This window comes from Bufo bufo, chromosome 4 (assembly GCF_905171765.1).
Source record: "Bufo bufo chromosome 4, aBufBuf1.1, whole genome shotgun sequence".
Classification (NCBI taxonomy): domain Eukaryota; kingdom Metazoa; phylum Chordata; class Amphibia; order Anura; family Bufonidae; genus Bufo; species Bufo bufo.
Window position 1 is genome coordinate 224,999,965 of NC_053392.1, and position 27,973 is coordinate 225,027,937.

The following is a 27,973-nucleotide window of genomic DNA, read 5'->3' on the forward strand; positions in this document are numbered from 1 at the left end:
GCAGGGATTCCGCTATTTTATGTCTGGCCCTGTTCATATGTTTCTCCAAGCGGACCCTGGAATATTGGAGGGGGAATTAGTGCTGGACACCATGCTGGAACCTAACAGAGTTCATTTTCAGTCAATAGTGTCCTTCAGGGGCCAGTGCCATGGCTGCTGCAGAGTGCTGTGGCTTCTGTTATGAAGGGAAGCCACAATGCAAATGTGAACATAGGTATAAAAATATTGCAGTGTTTAGACTGATAAGCAGAGGAATTTATAGCCAGAAGAAGCTGTTCTAGAATAGAGTTCTACCACTTTTATGGGTTGGACTGTCTGGTGGCCCTCCTTCATCAGTAGCTTTGGAATGGTACAGGTTACTTTGTTCAGCATCCATTACATAGACCATAGATTGCTGCCCGTTCACTTCTTCTCTGTTCACTTTCCTTATTGCAGTTTTTTTTCTCTCTCTATCAATGGGTAAATGTGGGTGCAGCGTCCCACATATGTGTGTAAAAGGGACACTTTAGACATTTGCCCATGTATTTGCATTGTATGGTATTTCCTATTATCAGGCTGGCATTGTCATTTCACCCATTTGCCCCTAGGTGGTGCTGGAACCACATAATATATATAGCTTGGGTGTGTTTAGTACAGAGGAGATTGTAGAGAGGAAGTGAAGTTAGTTAGTAGAGTGTGTATAGAGGAAAGAAACAGGCACCATGTAGTCTGCTATTTCTACCCCTTGGTCATGGCCAGGCTAAGGGAGTACAGCAAGCACCAGACAGTAAGTCTATGTCTAAATATGAAGCAAGCCTAGTGAGGGTTACAGCTGAGTCTAGCTTATGGACCTCACCAGCACAAGTGCCTGAGAGTAACTTTCCAAGTGCTGGGACATGAATGGATAATTAGTGCGCAGAATTGTCCTTATTCACTAGAAGCCTTCCGGGATATAGTGGAAACCTAAAAACCTGAATCCTTCAGGAGAGCATCCTGCAAATAATGTAGCAGAAAACTGATGTCTTCCACGAGGGAGAACGCCCTTATTGGATAGCTCAAGATAAGTAGAGAACAGCGTATTTAGTACCAGAGTAAATATACTCAGTCTTTGCCTGTCAAGTAACAGCATTAGAAAATCTCTCCATTGACAATTACCTAAACCTGATATAAGGATTACAATTACCTTAACATCTGAATCATTACTGGTGCCATATGAATGCACTTTATTGATGGACTGTAACATCTGCCTTGAGACTATTGATTCCAGTAAATGTTCAATTGTTTTACAACTGACTCGTCATTACTACTACTACACTCAACATTTGCACCTTACAGTGCTGGTGTCATGAACACAGGGGCCCAGCCACCAAAGCACCTTAAACATCTACACCATCAAGGGCACCTCACCTTCCATCTGGCTGGTGTTCCCTGCTATAGAGAGTGCCCCGGAGGATTTAGTGCTGTCTTCCCATCCACTGCACTGCCGGCCCAGGGAGGCTCTGCTAACCGTGAGTACATGAACTACTACCCCCATCGTGAGCCTCACGTGTCTTCCCCTGCGGTACGGCTCATCGCATGGGCACCTGTGACGACAATTCCAGCACTATGACACGATCCCCAGTTATGTGTAACTTCCTCTCTCATAATGTCTAGGGCTTTAACTCCTCTTTCAAGTGGCAAATGGCCTTTATTCATTACTCCAAGCATTATATGCTTGTAGATGTCTCACATTAAAGGGGTTTTCCAGGCGATAAAAATGATAGCCTATCCTCAGGATAGGTGTTCGATATCTAATCGGTGGGGACACCCGCCACCTCTGTCCTCGCAGCTTACTAAGCACAGCGCCATGTATAGTGGTTGATATTGGAGCTCGCGGCCATACACTTGAATGGGACCGAGCGGTGCCAGATGAACATGACGTCACAGGCTTAGGCCTCATGCACACGGCCGTTGCCCGTCCGAAAAACAGCGGTTCCTCAAAATGCAGGCACCGGCCATGTGCTCCCTTGAATGGGTCCGCAATCCGGAGCTGAGTGCTTCTGTGGTGTTTCTGTCCGTGCCTCTGCACAGCAAAAAAATAGAACATGTTCTATTTTCTTGCGGTGCGGACGGATCACGGATCCATGCATCTCGATCTGTCCCAGCCGCCGCACGGACATTGCCCGTGCATTGGGGACGTCAAATTGCGGTCCCCAATGCACGGAACGGCCGTGTGCATGAGGTCTTAGGGAGAGCCTGCAGCACTCACCGAGAACCATGGTCTCTTCAAAAAAACTGTGCAGTGGAAGTGCTAGGAGTCAGACCCACACCGATCAGAGCCGTGTATAATGTGATGGAAAAATGAATCCAGCCAGTAAAGGAAGCAATATGGACAATCACAATACAGTAGTAAGTGCCTCGTAGTAACTTTCTCTACATGATAAATGCTATTTGCTGAAGTGAGACAACCCATCTTTCTTTGACAGCGATTGATATAGCTGTAAGAGTCGGGGTTGTCACCTTAGCCCCTTAAAGACTCGGCCCATTTTCATTTTTGATATTTTTTCTCCCTACATTCCAGTTAGTTGATTTGTAGTGTACCAATCTGTTCTGCGTCCTTTCAGTGGATGCTTTTGGACATGAAGTTATGACACAGTGATTATCACTGATGAATACGTTAACAGAAAAGGGGTTGATTTTATTTTATTTGTTTCCATTGTCAGGCAGTTGAGTTATGTAGGCAGCTTGTCCTATTACCTGGATGGAAAGGGTTACATCACCTGGCTGATGCAGAAGGTGGAGCCAGCTTAAAGTTCCTTCACAGGGAAAACTTCAGTATCTTTCTGTCCAGCAAGGTGTGCAGGGACTTCACTGCTCCGAAGGAACCCTCCCCGGGACTGATGGGGGAAACCGTCATGAAAAATCACCAAGCGCTGCTTAATCAGGGGGAGGAAAATGAGATGGTAAGTTTACGTTTCATCCACTTGGGCAGCACCACTGTGCGTGAAATGAAAAATTCTTGGCGCAGGCTCCACGTATCTTAGGTAGGTTTAATAATGTTATGCCTACAGATTTAGTAGAGCCGAGTTTGTCATTTGCTACCACTCTTGATTTGTTATTTTCATGAAGCCAGATCGTCAATGGTTAACATACTGAGCTATATTAACATATTTCACCACGCAGGACAAACTCTGCTACATCAGTAATACACAGTGCTGCACTTCGTATTCTGGAGAAGTGGAATATTAGAGTAGAGTTTAGGGACACCGTAGGACTGGGAGCCTGTTAGCATAGATTCATCTTCTGCCTTGTAAAGTTATGGAGGGCTCCAGATGGACGTAGGAAGCGAAGAAGGGCTCTTTCAGGAGAGGAGTGCTACATTTGCAAGTATCTAAAATGATCGCACAGATGGCGTCCATCTGGGGTCCATTCGCTAGAATAGGTGAGTGTTGCAGGACAATCAGACCTGGATGGCGCACACAGCGACTTTCTCGGCATGGGGCTGATGGTCTGTGTGTAGAATCACACATGGGATTTGTAATGGGTCACTGTTCATTCCTTGTGCTCTTACATTTAGGGCTCATGTACACGACCACATATATATATATATTGCGGTCCGCAAAACACGGATCCGTAAAAAATACAGATGACGTCCGTGTGCATTCCATATTCCCTAATAGAACAATCCTATCCTCGTCCGTAATGCAGACAATAATAGGACATGTTCTATTTTTTTGTGGAACTGACATATGGAAACGGAATGCACACGGAGTAACTTCTGTGTTTTTTTTTGAGGACCCATTTAAATGAATGGTTCCACATACGGTCCACAAAAAAGAAAAAAAAACTAAAACGGAACGGAAAGAAAATACGTTTGTGTGCATGAGCCCTTAGACAGATCCCCAATGTGACTATCACTCGTCTGAATGAGTCAAAGTCAGCACAACATAGAAATACAGAGATGAGTTTTTACGCTTGCGCAGTAGGCTAATACACTTTTCCAGACACACACATACTTACAATGGACATCTTGGGTATGCCAGCTTGGCGTGGTTCAAGTCAGCTTGAGGGTTCCAGAAGGTTGAAGACTTTCATGTGAGTAAATGTCATGACCATCTTACATTTTTCACGCTTGAACCAGACTGTAGTGTTTGTCACTGGCATAAAAACAATGATTTTTGTTAAGCATTTAAACCTATTAGGCATTTCTATGGAAACGGCATATTTGACTAGACTTTGTGCTAGAATAAAAAATTCTGATTAGAATGTTTTTTAACTGTTTGAGTTTTTGTGCATTTCCTTTATTTGTTTAAGAAGAATCCGGTTCTGTAACTTCTTAGTCATTTTATTTTGCCGGAGGGCAGACGCTCGTCTCTACTGCTACAGTGTAATGTGGTTGGAATTACCAATAAATCCTAAAACCTGCACGCGGGCGCGGATATCCCTGCATTTCTGTATCAAAACCCCATGTGTTAGGCCTCTTGCACACGTATACATGCGTTCCGTATACGGAACCATTCATTCAATGGGTCCGCAAAAAAAAACTGAATGTACTCCGTATGCATTCCGTTTCCATATTTCCGTTGTTCCGTTCAAAGATAGAACATGTCCTATTATTGCCCGCAAATCACGTTCCTTGGCTCCATTCAAGTCAAAAAAAAAAACATGTAAAATTCGGCGAAGGAGCCAAATCGAATTTTGAATAAATTTGCTCATCTCTTCAGTTTTGCACAGATTTCACGATTTGTATTGCAAAGGATGGAATCCACATAAAAACTCCCCAGAAAACAATTGACATGTGGCAGATTTCTAAATTCGCACGGTGGGTCTGTTTTGGCACAAAAAAAATAAAAATGAGTATTTGATACCTATTAATGGCTAAGGCTACTTTCACACCAGCGTTTTTACTGGATCCGTCAGGGTTCAGCAAAAACGCTTCCGTTACTGATAATACAACCATCTGCATCCGTTATAAACGGATCTGCTTGTATTATCTGTAACATAGCCAGGATGGATCTGTCATGAACACCATTGAAAGTCAATGGGGGACGGATCCGTTTTCTATAGTGTCAGAGAAAACGGATCCGTCCCCATTGACTTGCATTGTGGGCCATGACGGAATCCTAGGACGGAAATCAAACCACCATATGCTGCGGTTTGCTCTCCGGTATGAGAATGAAATGCATTTTGTTCAGTTATGTTTTGTCCCCATTGACAATAAATGGGGACAAAACGGAAGCGTTTTTTTCTGGTATTGAGACCCTATGACGGATCTCAATAACGGAAAATATTAACGTTAGTGTGAAAGTAGCCTAAGGCTAAGGCTACTTTCACATCTGAGCTTACCCTTTCCGCTATTGAGATCCGTTATAGGATTTCAATAGCGGGGGGAAAAACGCTTTAGTTTTGTCCCCATTTATTGTCAATGGGGACTGAACTGAAGGGAACAAAGTGCACCAGAATGCATTCTGCTCTGTTTTTATTGCATTCCCATGATGCACACAAAAGTGCTGCAAACAGTGTTTTTGAGTACATCCTGGGATGCAGAGCAAGAGGAATCCGTCATGACACACAATGTAAGTCAATGGGGACGGATCCGTTTTCTCTGACAAAAGAAAAAAACTATCTGTACCCCATTGACTTACAATAGTTTTAGAGACGGATTCATCATGGCTATTTTAGAGATAATACAACCGGATCCGTTCATTACAGATGCCGTTGGTTGATGATCATGACAGAAGCGTTTTTGCTGATCCATGATGGATCCAGCAAAAACGCAGATGTGAAAGTAGCCTAAGGACTCTATCACACGGGCGTCGTGTGTGAGGGCCGGACAAGATGTGGGTGCGTTGTGGGAAAATGCACAATTTTTCAGCGAGAGTACAAAGCGTTTTAATGCGTTTTTCACACGCGTGAGAAAAATCGGCATGTTTGGTACCCAGACCCGAACCCGGACTTCTTCACAGAAGTTCGGGTTTGGGTTAGGTGTTGTGTAGATTTTATTATTTTCACCATGGAGATGGATCATGTGACGGACCATGTGATGAGCGCAGTGACGTCACCACAGGTCCTTTACCTCACAGATGAAGACAGAAGAGATGCTGGCTCCGTGAACAAGTGGATTAAGGTGAGTTAAATTTTATTTTATTTTTTAACCCCTCCAGCCATATTTTACTTAGCATTATGTATTAAGTATTCAGAATGCTATTATTTTCCCTTCTAGCCATGTTATAAGGGAAAATAATACAATCTACACAACACCTAACCCAAAACCGAACTTCTGTGAAGAAGTTCGGGTCTGGGTACCACATTCATTTTTTTATCACACAAAACACATTGCACCCGGGTGATAAAAACTGAACAACGGAACACAATCGCAGTCAAAACTGACTGCAATTGCGTACCTACTCGCGTGGGTTTGCCGCAATACACCCGGGACATATCCTGAACAAATCCGTCACGCCCGTGTGAACCCAGCCTAAGACATGTAGAAAGAAATAAAATCCATGTGAGACATTAATTCCTGATCTGAGAGTGTCAAAGGTTGTCATGAGCTTGTACTCTGACTCTCCTAACATAGTAACATAGTTTATAAGGGAGAAAAAAATGCATCTGTTCAGCCTGTTATGCTGCAAGTTGATCCAGAGGAAGGCAAAAAAAACTGTGAGGTAGAAGCCAATTTTCCCCACTTAAGGGGAAAGAAATTCCTTCCCGTCTCCATTCAAGCAATCAGAATAACTCCCTGGATCAACGACCCCTCTCTAGTAGTTATTGCCTGTAATATTACACTCCAGAAATACATCAAAGCCCCCCTTGAACTCTTTTAGTGAACTCACCATCACCACCTCCTCAGGCAGAGAGTTCCATAGTCTCACTGCTCTTACCGTAAAGAATCCTCTTCTATGTTTGTGTACAAACCTTCTTTCCTCCAGACGCAGAGGATGTCCCCTCGTCACATTCACAGTCCTGGGTATAAATAGATGATGGAATAGATCTCTGTTCTGACCCCTGATATATTTATACATAGTTATTAGATCTTCCTTCAGTCGTCTATTTTCTAAAGTGAATAACCCTAATTTTGATAATCTTTTTACGGTGCTGTAGTTCCCTCATTCCAGTTATTACTTTAGTTGCCCTCCTCTGAACCCTCTCCAGCTCTGCTATTTCTGCCTTGTTCACAGGAGCCCATAACTGTACACAGTACTCCATGTGTGTTCTTCTCACAGTGTGGAAAGAGGCGCTAAAAATGATATACTTTATTAATAAATAATTAAAAATGGGGGGGGGGAAATGTGTCGCAAATCCTCAAAATGTAACAATAAATTTATGATAAACAAAGTAACACTTGCTGGCTGAAGAGTGTCAAAGGAAAGACAGAGGACTGTAACATATAGGTCAAATCTTTCCTAACAAATCACTCTAACACTGTATAGGCCAACATGTGTCCTATGTGAGGGACTCAATGGAGATTGTTAATAAATTGGATGGTCTCTACGTCGAGGGCAATACACTGCTTGCCGTCCTTGACATGGAGGCCCTCAATAGCTCCATCCCCCACGAGGGTGGTTTAAGGGCAGTACGCTATTTCCTGCAGGAAAGGGGGAGAGATTTCATACCTCATAATGAGTTTGTCATCGATCTCCTGAAGTTCATTCTACACCACAATGTCTTTCTCTTCAATCCCCGCTTCTACCACCAGCTCAGGGGCGTGGCCATGGGGAGTCCATGCACACCATCTTATGCCAATCTGTACCTGGTTGTGGGAGAAAGCAGTGGTCTTTGGGGGTGTGCCTGTGGTCTAGTTTTCTCATGTTTCGATGTGGCTAAGGTACATTGATGATGTCCTGATTTTTTTTGGACTGGGACTGAGGAAGAATTTAATGAGTTTGTTAAGGCTCTGAACAAATGTGGCCTTTTGTTTTCATCTGAGATCAACCCAGTTCAAATTACCTACTTGGATTTAAACATTATGAAGACTGATGATGGCAAGATCCATACCAGTATGTTTCGCAAAAAAAACAGTGACCAACAGTTTTTTGCACTGGGATAGCTGTCACCCTCTCCCTCTTAAAAGTGGGATACCTAAGGGGCAGTATCTCCGTGTTCACCGTAATTGTTCTTCCATCTCAGATTTCCAAATAAAAGCTACAATGTCACTGTCCCTCCCATGATAGAGGTGAGAAGATCTGAGAGGCTGGCTGCACATTAGGGTATCTGACAGTCTCTCTGTTTTCTCCTTGCAGTGTTGTTGTTTGGTAATGACCACACCTCTTGTCAATTGCAGCTTGTGGTCATTACGGAGACTCTATTTAGTTCTGACTCACACTGGTTACCATTCGGTTGATATTTCCTGCTGGAGTTGGTTGAGCTGGTGTGTTGTTCCTTTGGATCTCCTGCTCCTCCATTCTTCTTTAAGCGTCCAGGTGTTTATTAAGCATGATTAGTTATCTGATGGTTTGGACACTTTATTGGCAATTATGTGAGATACCTTATACATTGTCCCATCTGGCATAATTGACATAGTATTGTCATTAGTGATGGACGAACATCTGCCGGGGCGGTGCGCGAATGCGATCAAATGTTTGCGAACCGCAAGTTCGCGGCGGGTCCCATTCATTTTAATGGCAGGCGAACCTGAAAAACCTTCAGCTCATATTTGCAGCCAAGAAATAATTACTAGAAGTGCACAAATAGTCCCACAACATGGACAGTGACATACCAGATGTATTATTCGAATTTGCGATCTCCATTTATCTTTGTTTTCAATGCGAAATATCGGCAATATAATTTTCGCGTACGCACAAATGTACTATACAGTACCCAAATGCACTATAAAGAAAATATATTGGTATATTACACCCCGCTTCACTCTTTTTTTTTTGGGGGGGGGGGGGCGACTGGTATATTACACCAGTAGAAATTATTTTTTCCAATAACGCTTGTCCCTCTATATACCTGCAGTATCGCAGCAGAACCGCACACAACTGCCGCACATTACAAATGCACTATAATATACAGTATGGATACACCTTAATAAAATGGGAATGGTTGGTGATATTAACTTCCTGTTTGTGGCACATTAGTATATGTGAAGATACGAGAAGTGCAGCACCTGAAACTACGGATACTGGAAGCCTGTGCTAGCATTTCTCCTGCGGTGTTGCTATCAGTGTGTGAAGAGTGGGAGAAGAGGGTTGCATTGACAATCCAACACAATGGGCAGCACATTGAACACATTTTATAAGTGGTCAGAAACTTGTAAATAACTCATGAAAGAATAAAGTTACGTTAAAACCAAGCACACCATTGTTTTTCGTGTGAAATTCCCAATAAGTTTGATGTGTGACCCTCTTCCTATTGAAAAAACAAAAGTTAGATTCAAAATGGCCAACTTCAAAATGGCCGCCATGGTCACCACCCATCTTGAAAAGTTTCCCCCCTCACATATACTAATGTGCCACAAACAGGAAGTTAATATCACCAACCATTCCCATTTTATTAAGGTGTATCCATATAAATGGCCCACCCTGTACTTTTAGAATTCTAAATGTGTTTTTATGTTTTTTTATTTCTTTTAACATAACTCTTTCAGTATCCCTTTATAGACAGAAGTATCTGGAGTTAAAGGGGTTGTCCTATCGCTGACCCTGTTGTGCCTTTCAAGAGATCGCTCCATGACCTAGTGATGGGAATAGATTCCGGTCCAGGTTTTTCTGCTTAGGTTTGCAATCCTTTTTGTCCCACTTAGGAATCTGTAGCTTTTCCTTTCAGCTGTTCTGTCAGCTACTCCCAGCTACTATATATTTTCCCTTTCTGCTTCCCTTGTTGCCAGATATAGACCTTCTTTCTAGATCTTCTGTTCTCACCTCTGGTGGAGTTGGAGTTACTGTGAAGGTGTTGGAACTGGAGCTGTTGGATCTCTGCTCCACTGCTGTTGTTGTCTCCTGTTTGTTGTCTCCCTTTGGGCATTGTTTGTGGTGTTTGTGTTGTTTGTCCTTTCCCTGTTATTACCCTAGGTGTCAGTGGTGAGGACTAGTGCTGCCACCGCCCTATTCACTACCTAAGACTTATTTCAGAGTAAGCCATGGGCAAGGCATGTGATCGGCATATGTCTAGGGACTTCAGGGCAGCAAGGTGCCAGTACTAGGTGAGTTAGGGGTCACCACTCCTCCCTCTCCCTAGTGAAAGGGTACTCTACTTCCCTCCCCTCTGCGCCGCACGTCTGTTACCTGCCATATCAGACGTGATACTTAGGGTTGTGATCGGCAGGGAACCCAATCAGACACTTGTCCCCTATGGGCCAATTCCATTAACAATTTTTTTTGTAAATTATTGTATTACATAAAGCAGTCAAACAGACCCAATCTACCATTGTGAAATACATGTACAAGCTAAGAACTGAATAGTTGCTTTGGACAGCCTTGCTTCTTGTGCACAGGTTTTGGTAGATATAGGGCATTCAAGAGATTATAATTAGGGATGAGCGAATTTGCATAAAACTTTGTTTCAATACTGTACAGAGCGAGCGCTTATAGTATTAGAAAGGAATTGGCTCTGATGAGCTCTCTCGAGACTTTGCATAATAACTTCGGAAATTGATTTCTACTGTAAAAAAAAACATTTCCCAAACTTGTATTCGGGTTCCAAGGTACCACTTGAAACCGAACCAGAGTTCGGTAAATGGTTTGATCCGAAAAATGTTTCATCCGAAGTCGATTCGCTCATCCTTAACTAAGTGCCATTCTTCCTAAATGTATCTTACTCAAGACCTGAGAAACTGAACAACTGCCAACAAAAATAACCAAAAATCTACGTACTGTATATCACCATTTTTACAGACATCAGCTCGTAAAACCATGACCAAGTCAAATGGCATTAAAACAAAATTGGATGAAAGGATTCTGATGTTTTAAAGAAAAATTAAGATATATACAATCATTTCTTTTATAGGACATATTTGGATACAGGACCAGCATTTGTCGAAAAGCCTTGTGCATATGTGGATATATATTGTCCGTTGGATTTCTGTTGCTTCTATTCTACTGGAAACCAGAATGGCATGTATGGGCCAACTGCATCCCATGTTCCTTGCGAGAAGCTGATGTTGTATTACTCAGAACTACAGTGAGTATTTTTTGGTGTAATAAGCTGTTTTCAAAAATAATGGCTGACTAAAGTGAGCAGACTACTTTTTAGCCGAATGTAAACTTTGGAATTGTTATCTGACAACTGGAAATCTGGTTTATTGTGCTGTTCGTGACACTGCCCTTATAAACTAGTAGCATGTGGTCCATCTTTACCTGTTGGCAGAGAAGAGGTATGTTGCTGGGACAAGTGCCAGAATCCCATTGTTGTGTTGTGAATGACACAAGTCCAACAAGTTTAACCCCTTCAGGACCCTGCCAGTTTTCACCTTAAGGACTAGGCTGTTTTTTTAAAATTTGACATGTCACTTTATGTGGTAATAACTTTGGAATGCTTTTACTAATCCAAGCCATTCTGAGATTTTCTTGTGACACATTGTACTTCATGATGGTGGTAAATTTCAGTCAATATTTTTCATTTTTATTTAAAAAGAAATCCCAAATTTACAAAAAAAAATTGAAAACTTTGCATCTTTCCAAATTTCAATTTCTCTGCTTTTAAAACAGATAAGTGATACCTCATATAATAGTTATTACTTTACATTTCCCATAGGTCTACTTTATGTTGGGATCATTTTGGGAATGCCATTTTTTTTTTGCGGACGTTAGAAGGCTTAGAAGTTTAGAAGAAAATCTTGAAATTTTTCGGAAAATTCCAAAACCCACTTTTTAAGGACCAGTTCAGGTCTGAAATCAAGTTGTGGGTCTTGCATAATAGAAACCACCCATAAATGGCCCAATTTTAGAAACTACACCCCTCAAAGTATTCAAAACTGATTTTACAAACTTTGTTAACCCTTTAGGTGTTCCACAAGAATTAAAGGAAAATGTAGATGAAATTTAAAAATTTCACTTTTTGGGCAGATTTCACATTTTAATTCATTTTAATCCAGTTTACAGAAACACCCCATTTGTGATTGTAAACTTGGAAGGCAGATTTCACTGAGATAATTTTAAGTTGCAATGTCACATTTGAAGACCCCCTGATACCTAGATTAGAAACTCCAAAAAAGTGATCCCATTTTGGAAACTACGGGATTAGGTGGCAGTTTTGTTGGTACTATTTTAGGATACATATGTTCATCTGACGGGTTAGATCATGTGCTATTTTTATAGAGCAGGTTTTTACGGACGCGACAATACCAAATATGACTTTTTTTTTGTGTTTGTTTTGGTTTTACATAATGAAGCATTTAAAAAAAAAAATTTTTTTTAGTGTCTCCATTAGAGATGAGCGAATTTTATATTTTAAAATTCGCTCACACTTTGTTTTGTGGTAAAAGGTGAATTACGTTATGGATTCCTTTACCACTGACCATAACTCAATTCTATGATGGAATGAATAACGGAATGCCTTTTTAGAGGCATTCCGTTATTCATTTAGTCAGAATATCTATGAACATCTATGGGCTGCAAAACCGATCCATCCCGTTTCCGTTATGCAGGGGATATTTTTGTTTCACTTTAACACAATAAAAGCATTTTTGAAAGAAAAAAAAATCATGTTTTAGTGTCTCCATATTCTGAGACCCATAGTTTTTTATTTTTTGCCCGATTGTTTTATGTAGGGTCTCATTTTTTGCGGGATGAGGTGACGGGTTGATTGGTACTTTTTTTGTGGCAATATGCCTTTTTGATCTCTTGGTGTTGCACTTTTTGTTATGTAAGGTGACATGTTTTAGCACAGTTTTTTTTGTTTTTCTACGGCGTTCAGGTGAGGGGGTGGATCATGTGATATTTTTATAGAGCTGTTCGTAACGGATGCAGCAATACCCAATATGTCCTTTTTTTTTTTTTTTTGCAATTTTATGTGTTTTATTTTGGGAAAGGGGCTTTTTTTTTTACTTGAAACTTTATTATTATTTTTTTATGAAAAGCACTTTTTTTTTTGTCCCACTCTGGGACTTCAACTTCTGGGGTCTGATCCCCTCTACAATGTATTACAATACAACCTGTATTGTAACACATAGAAACATAGAATGTGTCGGCAGATAAGAACCATTTGGCCCATCTAGTCTGCCCAATATACTGAATACTATGGATTGCCCCCAGCCCTATCTTATATGAAGGATAGCCTTATGCCTATCCCATGCATGCTTAAACCCCTTTACTGTATTTGCAGCTACCACTTCTGCAGGAAGGCTATTCCATGCATCCACTACTCTCTCAGTAAAGTAATACTTCCTTATATTACTTTTAAACCTTTGCCCCTCTAATTTAAAACTGTGTCCTCTTGTGGTAGTTTTTCTTCTTTTAAATATGCTCTCCTCCTTTACCGAGTTGATTCCCTTTATGTATTTAAAAGTTTCTATCATATCCCCTCTGTCAGCTTTTATGCTGACTGCCTTCCTTTGGGACCCAGCCTAAGGGTTGGATCTCGCAGGCTTCTATAGAAGGCAGGCCCTGATGCCTATGGAAGGCATCGGGCTTGCCTTCTCTGCCATCGGGTCTCCGCCACTGCAGCGCTGGGACCCGATGGAGAAGTGGAGGCACCCATACCCTCCGCAAACCCCCTGCATGCCGCGGTCAGCTTTGATCCCGGCATATAAGAGGTTAATACACCGGCATTGGCGTTTTCACCAATGCCGGCGTATGCAGCAGGGGCCCGGCTGTTATTGACTGCCAGGTCTTTCTCATGCTGTACATGTTCGGCGCTGGTCCTTAAATCATGTTCACCAGCGCTGTACATGTACGGCGGAGGTCCTCTACAGGTTAACCTTAGAAATGAGTAAATTTTTCAAAAGTTCGATTCAGCTGATTTGCCGAATTTTACAAAAAGAATTTGCTTTCTGAGGAATTACTTTGTCACAAAGTGCATTTTTTTGTAAGTAGTGGATGCAATGACAAGGAGCTGCAATAGCGCCTCCCCCAGTCATTTTACCCCTCAGATGCTGCGTTCATACACCGTTTTTAACATTAAAAAAAAATTTGTTCAAACTTAGGCTGGCCCCCGCCATCTTGCTTGAAGATCTGGCGCGAAATCTCACGCGGCGTGAGATTGCGTCATCACGCCGGCCGACACACGGGATTTCGGCCGAGATCTTCAATCAAGATGGCGGCTGGCGGCCCGTTGCGGGCAAATGGAAGCGGTAAGTATGAATTATTTTAGTTTTTTACACTATTTTAGTTTAAATCGATTCGCTTACACGAAGCACGAGGAAATTCGGCTTCGAGGCAAATCAAATTTATCCTGAAATTCGGATCGAATTCCACTTTGTAGGATTCGATTCTCTCATCTCTAGTTAACCTATTAACAGTTTTATTAACCATATTCAATGACTCAAACATCACAAGTTCTTCAGAAAGCTTCAGTGTCCCATTACTCTTCCAGTAAAGAAAACCCTTCTGTAATTGCAAACTGTACCTATCCCCATTCCTATAGATACAGATGGGGGTATGAAGATCCCTAGATAAATCACTGTACAAACTTGTACATAGTAAATAGGATGGCCATAAATCATTATTTTTTATTATTTTTTCTCTCGAGTACTTTTATTGACCTCCTTTGCATCTACTCCAGTCATGTGTTTCTCATAGGAAGATGAATGTAACGATGCCTTTCACTTAGTGATCCTTTTGCTTTGTTCTCAAGAAATCTATATACAAATGAGCAGTTAGGTGCAGTAAGGGTAGGCCCAGTACCAGTCTTTTGCTCCTCCTGCTTCTTATGTAGTGATCTCTCCTGGTCCTATCAATCAAGAAGAAGAGGTATGGGCTGGCAGAGGAAGCAGGTGGAGTAAGGGTGGACAGAGTGGCTTAGGTCCGCTCTCAGTGCTCACTTTCATATGGTTTAAAAGTAAATTTTTTCTCCAGAATTATCAAACAGATCACTTAATTGAAAGGTATCATTACATTCAGCTTAGGCTACTTTCACACTCATGTTTTAGTTTCCGTTTGTAAGATCCGTTCAGGGATCTCACAAGCGGTCCAAAACGGATCAGTTTTGCCCTTAATGTATTCTGAATGGATAAGGATCCGCTCAGAATGCATCAGTTTGCCTCCGATCCGTCTCCATTCCGCTTTGGAGGTGGACAATAAAACGCTGCTTACAGAGTTTTGGTGTCCGTCTGATGAAACTGAGCCAAACGGATCCGTTCTGACACACAATGTAAGTCAATGGGGACGGATCCGTTTTCTATGACACAATCTGGCACAACAGAAAACTGATCCGTCCTCCATTGACTTTCAATGGTGTTCAAGATGGACCCGTCTTGTCTATGTTAAAGATAATACAAACGGATTCTGAACGGATGCAGACGGTTGTATTATCTGAACGGATCCGTTGCGAGTGTGAAAGTAGCCTTAGCTAGGCCTACAAGACATTGTGGGAAATTTTATTAAAGACTGGCATTTAGTTGCATCCTCTGGCAGTCTGTGCACCTAAAATGTAATCTATGATGACACCCCACCACTGCCCATTTTCAGAAAGTGGTGAGTGTGGTGTAGAAATGCCACTTGCACCTAGATTTTTGACACAGTGGCATTTAAAAAGTCATAAACCTGGTGTTTGCAATTTTTTATGGCATAAAAATGGTGTGTGTGGGGGGGGAGATAAATCCCCCCCCCCCCATTGTGCCTTAGCCCTACTATCTGCAGTGAAGGCCACAGGTCTCTGAGATATCTGCATCCCTGTGTGATCTGTATAGTATCCTGTTTCCTATGAGGGTGAACAGCGGGGCAGGAAGCCATGGGCGCCTGTGCCTGCTGCAGTATTTAATGGTATCACCGTCTTGATAATGGTGATATAGTTGAATTTAGGAGGGCACTTGTTGAACTCTGTCTGGTACATAAGTAACGGATTAACCATCGTTAATTAATGCTGAGAGTCTTAGATCGTTACTAGAGACGTTTATTGTGCACAATATCAATGTAATCTCATCTCTTTCGAATTGATATTCCTTTTGGGCACATGTGACTGTCTGAAACATGGGCTACAGTGTCCCCACAACTCCATGTGTTCCTCACAACCTCCAGCACACCAGCTGTTCTGAAAGTACCATATGCTCCACTCACCTCTATGGGAGTTACAAGCGCAGCCGAGCTGGAGTGCCAAAGGGTCCTGACCCCTGCTCCAGACTATGATTGTCGTGCTGTAGCTAAAAAAAAAAGCTGTATCTTCAGCCTTTGAAAGGTTTGTCTGATAGTGTGAAAAAAGAAGCTTTAAAATTTCTGAAATAAAAAAAAGATATATTTGCCACTTCAAGTCCCGCACAATCAAGCTCAGATGTGCCAGTGGTCCCCCACCAGTCTTTGTTTCTAGGCTGCCAGTGATACCGTGTCACACTGGCATGTGACTGCTACAGCCAATCAGTGATGTTGGTAATTACAACACTGCTGATGTCACTGTTCTGGCAGCCTATGAGCAAAGACCTGTGTGGGACCACCGCAACTGCAACTTATTTTTTTTATTCCTTTTTTTTATTTAAGAACATTTACTGCTCCTCCTTTTTTTAAAAAAGGAGGAGACAACCCCTTTAAGATGAATCTATTCCCATAACACATCAGGGGCTCAAATTCTTCGCTTTTCATAAAAATCCTGATGGCAGCAAAAACTCCTTGAAGATGAAAAAATGTCTGGTGACTGGTCCTTCCTGTCAACTTAAAGGGACTCTGTCACCACTTTCTAACCCCCCCCTTTTAAAAGTATTGTTCTCTCCATGGCGCCCTTGTGATTACAAAGGTGTTGTTATAACATAAATTCGCCGTCTCGTTTTGATAAAAATACCTTTTATCTAACCTGTCAATCTTGTGGATAAGGTGCCCAGGGCGTTTCTGAAGGTCTGAAGCTGCCGCCCGCCGCCACTGGTGCCCAGCTCCTCCCCTGATCCTTTCAGCGCCGCCTGAATGTAAAGAAATCCGCCTCCGGCTCTCGCTCAGTGCCCCCTCCTCCTTTTCAAAGATCCCGCGCGTGCGCACAAATATGGAGTGGAGAAAAGGGGGATATAATATAGTCCTCTGTGGGTCTTTGAAATCAGCTGTGGGCAGACGTGCGGCTCCATACAGCGCTTGGCAGGCTCTGAGTGGCTGGCTGCAGTGCTCGTCTGATGAGGCTGATTCTAAATGTCCGCACGGGCGCATCAGGCACAGGCCTGTGCGCACGCGCAGGATCTTTGAAAAGGAGGAGGGGGCACTGAGCGAGAGCCGGAGGCGGATTTCTTTACATTCAGGCGGCGCTGAAAGGATCAGGGGAGGAGCTGGGCACCAACGGCGGCGGCGGCGGGCGGCAGCTTCAGACCTTCAGAAACGCCCGTTGGGGCCTCACCAATCACGAGAACATGCTCCAATCAGCTTTGTTGGGCTGACAGAGATATGGCTATCTTCAGGGGACCCCTAGAGCTGAATGGAGAGGCAAACACGTATGTGTGTCTGCCGCTCCATTCCAACGGGGAGCAGTGGCCCCCATCCTCATGATCGGCAGAGCTCCAGCAGTCAGACCCTGCCAATCAGAAACCTATCCGCTATCCACAGGAGTTGTTTTAATGGGACACCCTCTTTAACATCAATACTAATGTCACAGAGAACCCCTTTAACATACGGTAATTAGGAAGGACAATACAGAAGTAGCAGGGTTAACACAAAAACTCTTAACTCAAATTTCTTAACTCATCGTGTTATCTTGAAACAAAAGCCATTGAAAAGCAATTGAAGGTGTCGGCTTAACGCATTTAGTTTAGATAACACGTCTAATAAAGCATGTGTGTTAACTCTACTACATCTGTACACTGAGACTGAGTAAATACGGCATTTATGTGATGTTACTTGGAAGCCTTGTGCATTGTGTTGGGTGTAATGTCTCCTTGAATTGATCTATTGCTGTTTTATTGTAGGATGCCTTCAAACAACATACATGGAAGAATGTACTCTCAATTCAGTTATCTGCCCCTGAATACCAGTCTTTCAGCGCAGTCACACAGTATGTGGACTCTGTCATTACTAAGGCGGTGATTAAGCCTGCACTACAGGTACGCTTGCTAGCATTCTTGGAAGTATGTTCCACATACATAATGTACGGTATATGGCAAGTAGTAAATGTGCTACATAGCAAAGTGGGGAGGATTATAAAGGCTGTTCCAGAATTCCCTCTCTCATGCAGAGACCTGTATACCCTGTGGCTTTTTCTACACCACCTTTCTAATAAAGTAAACTTTCCAGTTCTGAAGTCCTGATCACTTCTTATGATAGCTGCCATGTTGCTGAATGACTTCCATGTAATTCTATGTAAGTGGTAAAATTAGCTGCCCCTGTTGGCTGCAATCTTAAAGGGGTCCTGTCAGATAAGTGCGCATATGTGCCCACTGCTTTATTCACTATGTGTCACGGACGTTCCCGTGACAGGTGCCAGGAGATCAGTGAGACTGGCAACACGTGGTTTGATCTGACAGATTTCTTGTGGATCAATTCTTGTCCGTGTTGTTTCTGGTAATGGCCACACCCCTTGCTTTAGGTGTTGCTTATGTGGTCATTTTACCTTCCCTATTTATTGTGGCTTCTCCCACCATGCTGTGCGGTTTATAGCTTCTGTCTTGTTGTTGTGGATTGCTGGTGTTTGGATCTTGGCAGAGTTCCTGTGCTTTCATAGCCATTTGAAGTTAAGTGTCTTCTTCCTCTTTTGTTTATTGTGTGGGTTTACTTGTGTTGCTCTTTTCCTTGTCATTTGTGTTTAGGCCTGAGGGAGACTCATGTTCGTCCTACCGTTTGGAGGAACAGGTTGTCTCTTGTCCTGACATTAGTACCAGGGTCCTACAGGGTGTGTTAGGACTTTAGGTTCCAGTGTATGAACTCACCTACCTTCGGGGACAGTTCATACTTACAGTCAGTCAGGACTTTGATTAGGGTTTCTCTATGAGATGACCTGCATCTTTCCCTAGTTTCCAGGCCTTTCCCTCCTACGTTCGGAGCAGGTTTCCCTCCCACACCGAAGTGTGACACTATGAGACTGATTGAGATAGCCGAATACTCAAGTTCTATATACAGTGAATGAAGCTGTGGTCATGCATGCGCAATACCGCCCCATTCGTACAAGGGACTTGGGGGCCCCAAGTCTCATGATTAGTGTTCCTGCAATACAGGGGCGGACTGGGAACTTAAAGTAGCCCTGGAAAAAAATAAAAAAAAATAAAGGTAGCCCCATGATGTATGAAGGGCCACCAAATTGACAGAAGGCATGGCCAACACAAGTAGGCGGTGCCAGCATTCCCATATTGCAGCATATGAAATCACCCCATGTAGAGTCAACTACCACAGTGCAGAACAATACACTGCCCAAGCAGAACCAAATACCACAATGCATCACAAAATAATGCTCCAGCAGCAAAAATACCCTCCCCATTAACTTCCCTCCTGTGTCGGTCAGCGCCACACACTCCAGTTGCATCAGGATGGCAATAAAGTTGAATTTTGTCAGGAACATTACTTACCTGGCTATCAGTCTTAAGGAGAGCTCGGGTGGCCTCTGGGTAACGGCCCACCGGGAAGTTTCCTAATCACCATTAAATAAAAACTAAAGCTTTATTTTATTTTTTTATCATTTGCTTATTCATGTTTATTTTTTTGGTAAGAAAATGAAAGGTATTATCAAGTAAAATACAAATATGTCTGATTATTTTTAATTATAGAAATATAATATTTTACATTGCTCTATTATGCACATGGATTAAAACCTAAGAAATTTAACATCATTTTTATTCATAAATGATCCAGCACTTGCACAGAAGAACCTGGTGGTTCTGAAGCAGTTATTATCTGGAAATGGCCTAAAATAAAAAATGAATGGTTACTCCTTTTGCTTTTTTCCTCCTGTTTCTTTGAGTGCTATGCTCTGGTCCTCCGTCTTCTGATGTCATCTTCTTGGCTGCATCGGTGACGTTTCGTGCACAAGTTCCCACTGCAGTTGATTGATTGCCTCAGCCATGCACGGGGTGTCTCTGCTGAAGCCACTAATTGGCTGCAGTGGTGAGATGTGAGCACAAAAAATCACTGCTGCAGCCAGATTAACAAATGGCAGCAGTGAGGATTGGAGCACAGTGCAGGACATAACAGAGGAGAAAACAGGTGAGTATATATTCATTTATTTTCTGTAGTTTACAGGGGTTGCCTGAGTTTATATGTAACCGGTACAACCTCTTTAACTCAAACAGATAAACCAAATACTTACATGTAAAAGTCAGAAAGAGCTGCGGGAGGCTGTAAATCGCCTTTTATGCAGAGCACAGAAGCTTCTTCAGGGTCCTGTATAGTTAACAGTGTGCCGAAAAATATAAAATGGAGCTGCCTGTAAGAGGGTTAATTTTTGGTGTGCAGACCCTGACCCACTTGAGCATGGCACAGAGGTCAACACAGCACAGTTCAAAGGTGGTTACAGATTTTGGCACATAGATTAGCAATTTTATTCTCTAAGGAACACACAACTTGCTGGTCACAGTCTTTATGGGCACACAGCTTGCTGGTCACAGTCTTTATGGGCACATAGCTTGATGGTCACAGTCTTTATGGGCACACAGCTTGCAGGTCACAGTCTTTATGGGCACATAGCTTGGTGGTCACAGTCTTTATGGGCACACAGCTTGCTAGTCACAGTCTTTATGGGCACACAGCTTGATGGTCATAGTCTATATGGGCACACAGCTTGCAGGTCACAGTCTTTATGGGCACACAGCTTGATGGTCACAGTCTTTATGGGCACACAGCTTGATGGTCACAGTCTTTATGGGCACACAGCTTGATGGTCACAGTCTTTATGGGCACACAGCTTGATGGTCACAGTCTTTATGGGCACACAGCTTGATGGTCACAGTCTTTATGGGCACACAGCTTCAAGGGTACAGTCTCTGTTAAGCTCACATAGTCGCTAACAACTGGCACTTGGTTAACACAGAGCCTCCTAGTGTTTGGCACTGTCTCAGTCTCTAGTTTTTATCCACATTTGAAGACTAGGGCAACAAAACTTCGCACAACCTTTGGCATGGTAATGGTCTGAAACCATTTGCAAGATACACAGGGCCCTCCCTGGTCATGAAGCACTCTATGCCCAGCTGACCCAAATAACAGCAGCAGTCCAGTTAGGGATCAAGGTACTGTAAGTAGTCTGCAAATGGTCAGTCATTCTCAGGGTCTCTCTCCTTACAGAGAAGATTAATTAAGTTTTTTTTTTTTTTTTTTTTTTTTTTTTTAAAGAAACAGTTTGCAAAGTTATAGTTAGGTTATCCAGGATTTTAATATTGATGTCCTTTCCGCAGGTTCGATCATCAATATCACATTTATGAGGGTTTGAGTCCCGGCATCCCCGCCGATCAGCTATTCAATGAAGCTGCAGTGATCTCCAGAGCGCCAGCGCAAGCTGTGGATTCCTGGCAGCTTACCAAGCACGGCACTGTACATCGTACAGTGGCTGTGGTTGGTATTGCAGCTCAGCCCATTTGATTCGAATGGGAATGAGCTCCAGCTAGGCCATGTGACTCATGTACAGTGACATCACTGGCCTAGGAAGAGGCCCTGGGGGGCGGATTGAGAACCTAAAGTGGCCCTGGAAAAAAAAAAAAAGTGGCCCCATGTATTGATGTATTGACAGAAGGCGGGGCAACACAAATTGGTGGGGGTCAGCAATACCATAGTGCAAAATACAATCCCATCAGAACTGTATACCACAGAACAGCACAATATATTGCCCCAAAAGCTGTCCCTTTGTGGTGGCCATCAATAGCTGCCATATTTTGTCCTCTTCCAGTTCTCTCTAAGATATGGAGCATGGGGCTTAGGAGGTGATATGTGGGCCATGGCAGTTGAATTTAGGAGGGCATGTGCAGTCGCTGGCTGGGTACATGAGCACCTGATTCTCACAGCGTTAATTACCCCTGAAATCTTATTATGTACCCGGCCAGTGGCAAAGAGGAGGGTTTAGGTGGCCCCCTGGTCATCGGCCCACCGGGAAATGGTAAGTTCTATGGCCATTCCGTCCCCGAAGTGGCCTAAGTACTCATGGAGCGCCACTGCCCTTTCTAACAGCTGATCATTGGGGTCCCCGGAGTTGTACCCCACAGATCTGATATTGATGACCTATGTAGTGAAGTAAAGGAAAAATCAGATTCTCAATGAAAGTCCAAAAGCGCCTATAATACCGCATGGGGATTTATAGAGAAATCCATACATCTGATATATGCCAAAGTACAATATTAGGAGAGTATTAAAACTTAACTTTTATTAATCAGTATTTAAACTAGCACTAAATGTACACTGCTCAAAAAAATAAAGGGAACACTTAAACAACACAATGTAACTCCAAGTCAATCACACTTCTGTGAAATCAAACTGTCCACTTAGGAAGCAACACTGAGTGACAATCAATTTCACATGCTGTTGTGCAAATGGGATAGACAACAGGTGGAAATTATAGGCAATTAGCAAGACACCCCCAATAAAGGAGTGGTTCTGCAGGTGGTGACCACAGACCACTTCTCAGTTCCTATGCTTCCTGACTTTTGAATGCTGGCGGTGCTTTCACTCTAGTGGTAGCATGAGACGGAGTCTACAACCCACACAAGTGGCTCAGGTAGTGCAGCTTATCCAGGATGGCACATCAATGCGAGCTGTGGCAAGAAGGTTTGCTGTGTCTGTCAGCGTAGTGTCCAGAGCATGGAGGCGCTACCAGGAGACAGGCCAGTACATCAGGAGACTTGGAGGAGGCCGTAGGAGGGCAACAACCCAGCAGCAGGACCGCTACCTCCGCCTTTGTGCAAGGAGGAACAGGAGGAGCACTGCCAGAGCCCTGCAAAATGACCTCCAGAAGGCCACAAATGTGCATGTGTCTGCTCAACGGTCAGAAACAGACTCCATGAGGGTGATATGAGGGCCCGACGTCCACAGGTGGGGGTTGTGCTTACAGCCCAACACCGTGCAGGACATTTGGCATTTGCCAGAGAACACCAAGATTGGCAAATTCGCCACTGGCGCCCTGTGCTCTTCACAGATGAAAGCAGGTTCACACTGAGCACATGTGACAGACGTGACAGAGTCTTGAGACGCCGTGGAGAACGTTCTGCTGCCTGCAACATCCTCCAGCATGACCGGTTTGGCATTGGGTCAGTAATGGTGTGGGGTGGCATTTCTTTGGAGGGCCGCACAGCCCTCCATGTGCTCTCCAGAGGTAGCCTGACTGCCATTAGGTACCGAGATGAGATCCTCAGACCCCTTGTGAGACCATATGCTGGTGCGGTTGGCCCTGGGTTCCTCCTAATGCAAGACAATGCTAGACCTCATGTGGCTGGAGTGTGTCAGCAGTTCCTGCAAGACGAAGGCATTGATGCTATGGACTGGCCAGTCCGTTCCCCAGACCTGAATCCAATTGAGCACATCTGGGACATCATGTCTCGCTCTATCCACCAACGTCACGTTGCACCACAGACTGTCCAGGAGTTGGCAGATGCTTTAGTCCAGGTGTGGGAGGAGATCCCTCAGGAGACCGTCCTTTACCTCATCAGGAGCATGCACAGGTGTTGTAGGGAGGTCATACAGGCACGTGGAGGCCACACGCACTACTGAGCCTCATTTTGACTTGTTTTAAGGACATTACATCAAAGTTGGATCAGCCTGTAGTGTGTTTTTCCACTTTAATTTTGAGTGTGACTCCAAATCCAGACCTCCATGGGTTGAAAAATTTGATTTCCATTTTTTTTTTTGTGTGATTTTGTTGTCAGCAGATTCAATTATGTAAAGAACAAAGTATTTCAGAAGAATATTTAATTAATTCAGATCTAGGATGTGTTATTTTTGTGTTCCCTTTATTTTTTTGAGCAGTGTATATAGAATAAATAACCAGATACAGTTCTCGGGTTTTAAATCAGGTCGGAGGGGATCCAACTCCCGTCACCCCTGCCGATCAGCTGTTCGAAAAGACTGCAGCTCTCATGGAAGCACTGCGTTCTTTTCACTGTTTACCTGCTTGCCGTTGACACTGCAGAGGTGAGCAGTGTAATTGATTCTCCTTCATCTTATTCCCTTGAATGGGACAGAGTGTTACTATAACTGCGCCTTCCCATTCAAGTGAGGAGGAGCTGTAATTACACTGCCCACCGCTGCAATGTCGACGGCAAGCAGGTAAATAGTGCTCAACTAACAGCTGATTGGTGGGGGTACCGGGAATCGGACACAGTCGACTTCATATTGATGACCTATCCTAAGGATAGACAATCTGTATCGGAAAGCGGACTACCCCTTTAATTTCCTTGTTACATCAGACCTAGGGCGTTTTGTTCACATTTATAAAGGTGTATACGGCTGTTTAGGTTTCAGTTATTTTTTTAATATAAGTATTGTGCTAATTTTGATACTGATTAATAAAAGTTATGTTTTAATACGCCACAAATATTGTACTTTCAAAAATCTGATTATCTAAAGTCATGTGCATAGACTACAGGCTTTTTTCTGGCTTCTCTTGGTGTTTGTGATGCAAAATCTGTGGGTTTGTATAGATCTAGAACTGAACATGTTTCCTCGAAAAATGGAAATACATAGGATCTCAACAGTCAGAGACACTGTTGCAGATTCCATATGGCTTACTGCACATGACCGTATTTGTTTTGTGTTCCGCAAATCACAGCTGCACAATATAGGATGCAGTGCTCAATTTTCACGGTACCCACTGTAAAAATGCCTATTCTTGTCCGCAAATCGAACAAAAATAGGACAGGTTCTATAATTTGCGGCCCGGCCACATGGATGTGAACAGCACATGAATAACATCTGTGTTATTATTATTTTTTTTTTTTAATAGCCCCATAGAAATGAATGGGTACACCTGCGATCTGCAAAAAATGCGGATTGGACACGGACCAAAAATATGGCCGTGTGCAGGAGGCCTAAGGCCTCTTTCACACAAGCGTGATGGATTAGGTCCGGATGCGTTCAGGGAAACTCGCACCATTTTGCAAGCAAGTTCTGTCTACGATTGCGTACAGTTGATAATTTTTTTTCCCTCGCGGGTGCAATGTGTTTTGATGTTTTTTTCATGCGCGTGATAAAAAGGTTTATATACAACATCTCTTAGCAACCATCAGTGAAAAACGCATTGCATCCGCACTTGCTTCCGGATGTGTGCTGCTACGCGGTTAAATCTATATAGTTTTGTTTAGTTGAACTATTCATATATTCATATGTTGTCATATGCTCCCATCTAGTGGCCGTTTTTGGTAATGCACTTTTTTTTCTGCCTTATCTGTCATTCATTTCCTTGTTCAAGCTATCTGATAAGGATTGTCCGCAGTGATTATATCTGCTTATACAGGCCAGGCATAGAGGTCTCACTAGGGATAAATCGCTATTACAACAATCTGAGTCAGAATAGTCAAAAGATGCATAGAATTCCTAAAGCCTGCAGTGTGTGTGCCTAATTTGCTATCAAGCTCAGTGCCATCCGCCATCTTGTGAAAGCACATGGTCGCACAAGCTTACTGCACTTCAAGTGAATGTTCAAAACTGCTTCTCTACATTGCACTGTGTTACCTTACCTGTCTACGCTGCTGTTCGTCTTCTTAAAGAGACAGTACTATTTTTTTTTTTTTGCTGTTCGTCTTCTTAACCACCTCCGGACCGCTGTACGCACAGACGCGTCCTGGAGGTGGTTGTTTAATTCCTCCTGGACGCGCCGGCGCGTCCTCTCGCGAGACGCGAGATTTCGGTCACAGCCGGCCCGCGCATGCGCATCGCGGGCCGGCAAAAGTTCGAGGAGAGTTGCATCAGCAACCTGCCAGCCAATGATCGTCGCTGGCAGGTTGCTGATTTTTAAAAAATCGAATCACAAACCAGATAACAGATCATATTAGTAAATATGATCTGTTATATGGCTTCTCTGCTCCTCTGCTGGTCCTTTTCGTCGGTTGGATCCAGCAGAGAAGCAGACATCACTGTGAGTACACACCAAACACTGCCCTTAGCCCCTGATCACCATCCATCACCCCCATCATCCAAATTAACCCCTTGATCGCCCCCTGTCAATCACTTAGTGAAAGACAAAAAGTGATCAGTGTAAACTGACACTTTTTTTTTTCACTAGTATTGGCTGTTAGGTTTTAGGGATAGTTTAGGCCCCTTGGTTAGGTAGTTAGCGTCAGTTAGCGCCCACCCCACCGCACCGCAGTCACTTTTATTCGCTGAATAGCGTATCGCTAATCAGCATTTGTACTTTTATAGTATCTGTAAGTGATCAAAACTGATCACGGTCAGATCTATAATAGTATTAGTGTCACTTTAGTTCGCCCTCCACCCAAAACGCAGTGTTTGCCCGATCAGGCCTGATCGGTCGCCCACACGTGCGTTCACCCACGCCCGCCCCACCGCAGTGACAAAAAATTATTATTTTTTGATCACTGCACATTCATTTTACACGCTCTGCGGCGATAAAAAAATCAGTTTTGATATTTTTTATCAACCGCAGCGGCCTCCGGTACTTCGCTAGCCTCCCCTTTGTAAGACAGGCTTGCTTTTTTTCTTGGGTAGTCTCAGGGAATACCCCTAAATTTAGTAGTCCAAATGTCAAACAGGGGGTATTCTTCTGAAGAGGCCTACAGGATTCTGACCCAGTCGGATGAGGAGTGGGAACCCTCATCTGACGAATCTAGCGGGTCAGAATATGAACCTGTGGAAAGCAGTGGCTCTCTGACCCAAAGTTCGGACGAGGAGGTTGAGGTCCCTGGCAGCACCAGGCGTACCCGGCCCCGTGTCGCTAGACCACAGGTTACGCAGGATCCGTTTCAAGAGCAGCAGAGTGGGGCTGTCGCTGCCGGATCACGTGGTGAGGCATACACCAGCAGCGCAGCCCTTCCTGGACCTAGTACCAGCACTGCCGTACAACATGGTGAAGTAGCGAGCACCAGAAGGGCAGTTGAAGCTGGTACGGTGGCACGTGCACTAGTTACCCCGTCGCAGCCACCGCACAGACAGGCCCGTAGAGCCCCTAGAATCCCTGAGGTGCTGGCAAATCCTGATTGGCAGTCACCAACTTCAGCCGCACCAGTAGTTCCCCCTTTCACCGCCCAGTCTGGAGTTCGGGTTGAGACGGCTCAGATCAGTACGGCCCTGGGATTTTTTGAGCTGTTCTTGACTGCGGAGCTCTTGGACTTAGTCGTGGCAGAGACCAACCAATATGCCACACAATTTATAACCGCAAACCCGGGAAGCTTTTATGCCCAGCCTTTCCGGTGGAAACCAGTCCAAGTTTCCGAACTTAAAATTTTTCTGGGCCTTCTCCTCAACATGGGCCTGACAAAAAAGCATGAATTGCGGTCATATTGGTCAACGCACCCAATTCATCACATGCCCATGTTCTCTGCTGCTATGTCCAGGACACGATTTGAGGCCATCCTGCGTTTCCTGCACTTTAGCGACAACACCACCTCCCGTCCCAGAGGCCACCCAGCTTTTGACCGGCTCCACAAAATTCGGCCCCTCATAGACCATTTCAACCAGAAATTTGCAGATTTGTATACCCCTGAGCAAAACATCTGCGTAGACGAGTCCCTAATACATTTTACCGGGCGCCTTGGCTTTAAACAATACATCCCAAGCAAGCGTGCCCGGTATGGGGTCAAATTGTATAAGCTCTGTGAAAGGGCCACAGGCTATACCCACAAATTTCGGATCTATGAGGGAAAAGATCAGACCCTGGAGCCGGTCGGTTGCCCTGACTACCTGGGGAGCAGTGGGAAGACAGTCTGGGACTTGGTGTCACCCTTATTCGGCAAGGGGTACCATCTTTATGTGGACAATTTTTACACAAGTGTGGCCCTCTTTAGGCATTTGTTTCTAGAACGGATTTGCGCCTGTGGCACCGCGCGAACTAGTCGCGTGGGCTTCCCCCAACGGCTTGTAACCACCCGTCTTGC

The 27,973-nt window shown here is 43.7% G+C and overlaps 1 protein-coding gene across 1 annotated transcript in view; it reads left to right on the forward strand.

Annotated features, from left to right (window-relative positions):
• The first annotated feature begins 2,792 nt into the window (after positions 1 to 2,792).
• Positions 2,793 to 27,973, forward strand: part of LOC120997961 (probable cation-transporting ATPase 13A4) — a 196,187-nt gene continuing 171,006 nt past the window's right edge. The window contains exons 1-3 of the mRNA XM_040428343.1: positions 2,793 to 2,921; positions 10,909 to 11,082; positions 17,930 to 18,064. Of these exons, the coding sequence (XP_040284277.1) occupies positions 2,859 to 2,921; positions 10,909 to 11,082; positions 17,930 to 18,064 (372 nt within the window). The 5' untranslated portion in view covers positions 2,793 to 2,858. The remainder of the gene's footprint in view (positions 2,922 to 10,908; positions 11,083 to 17,929; positions 18,065 to 27,973) is intronic.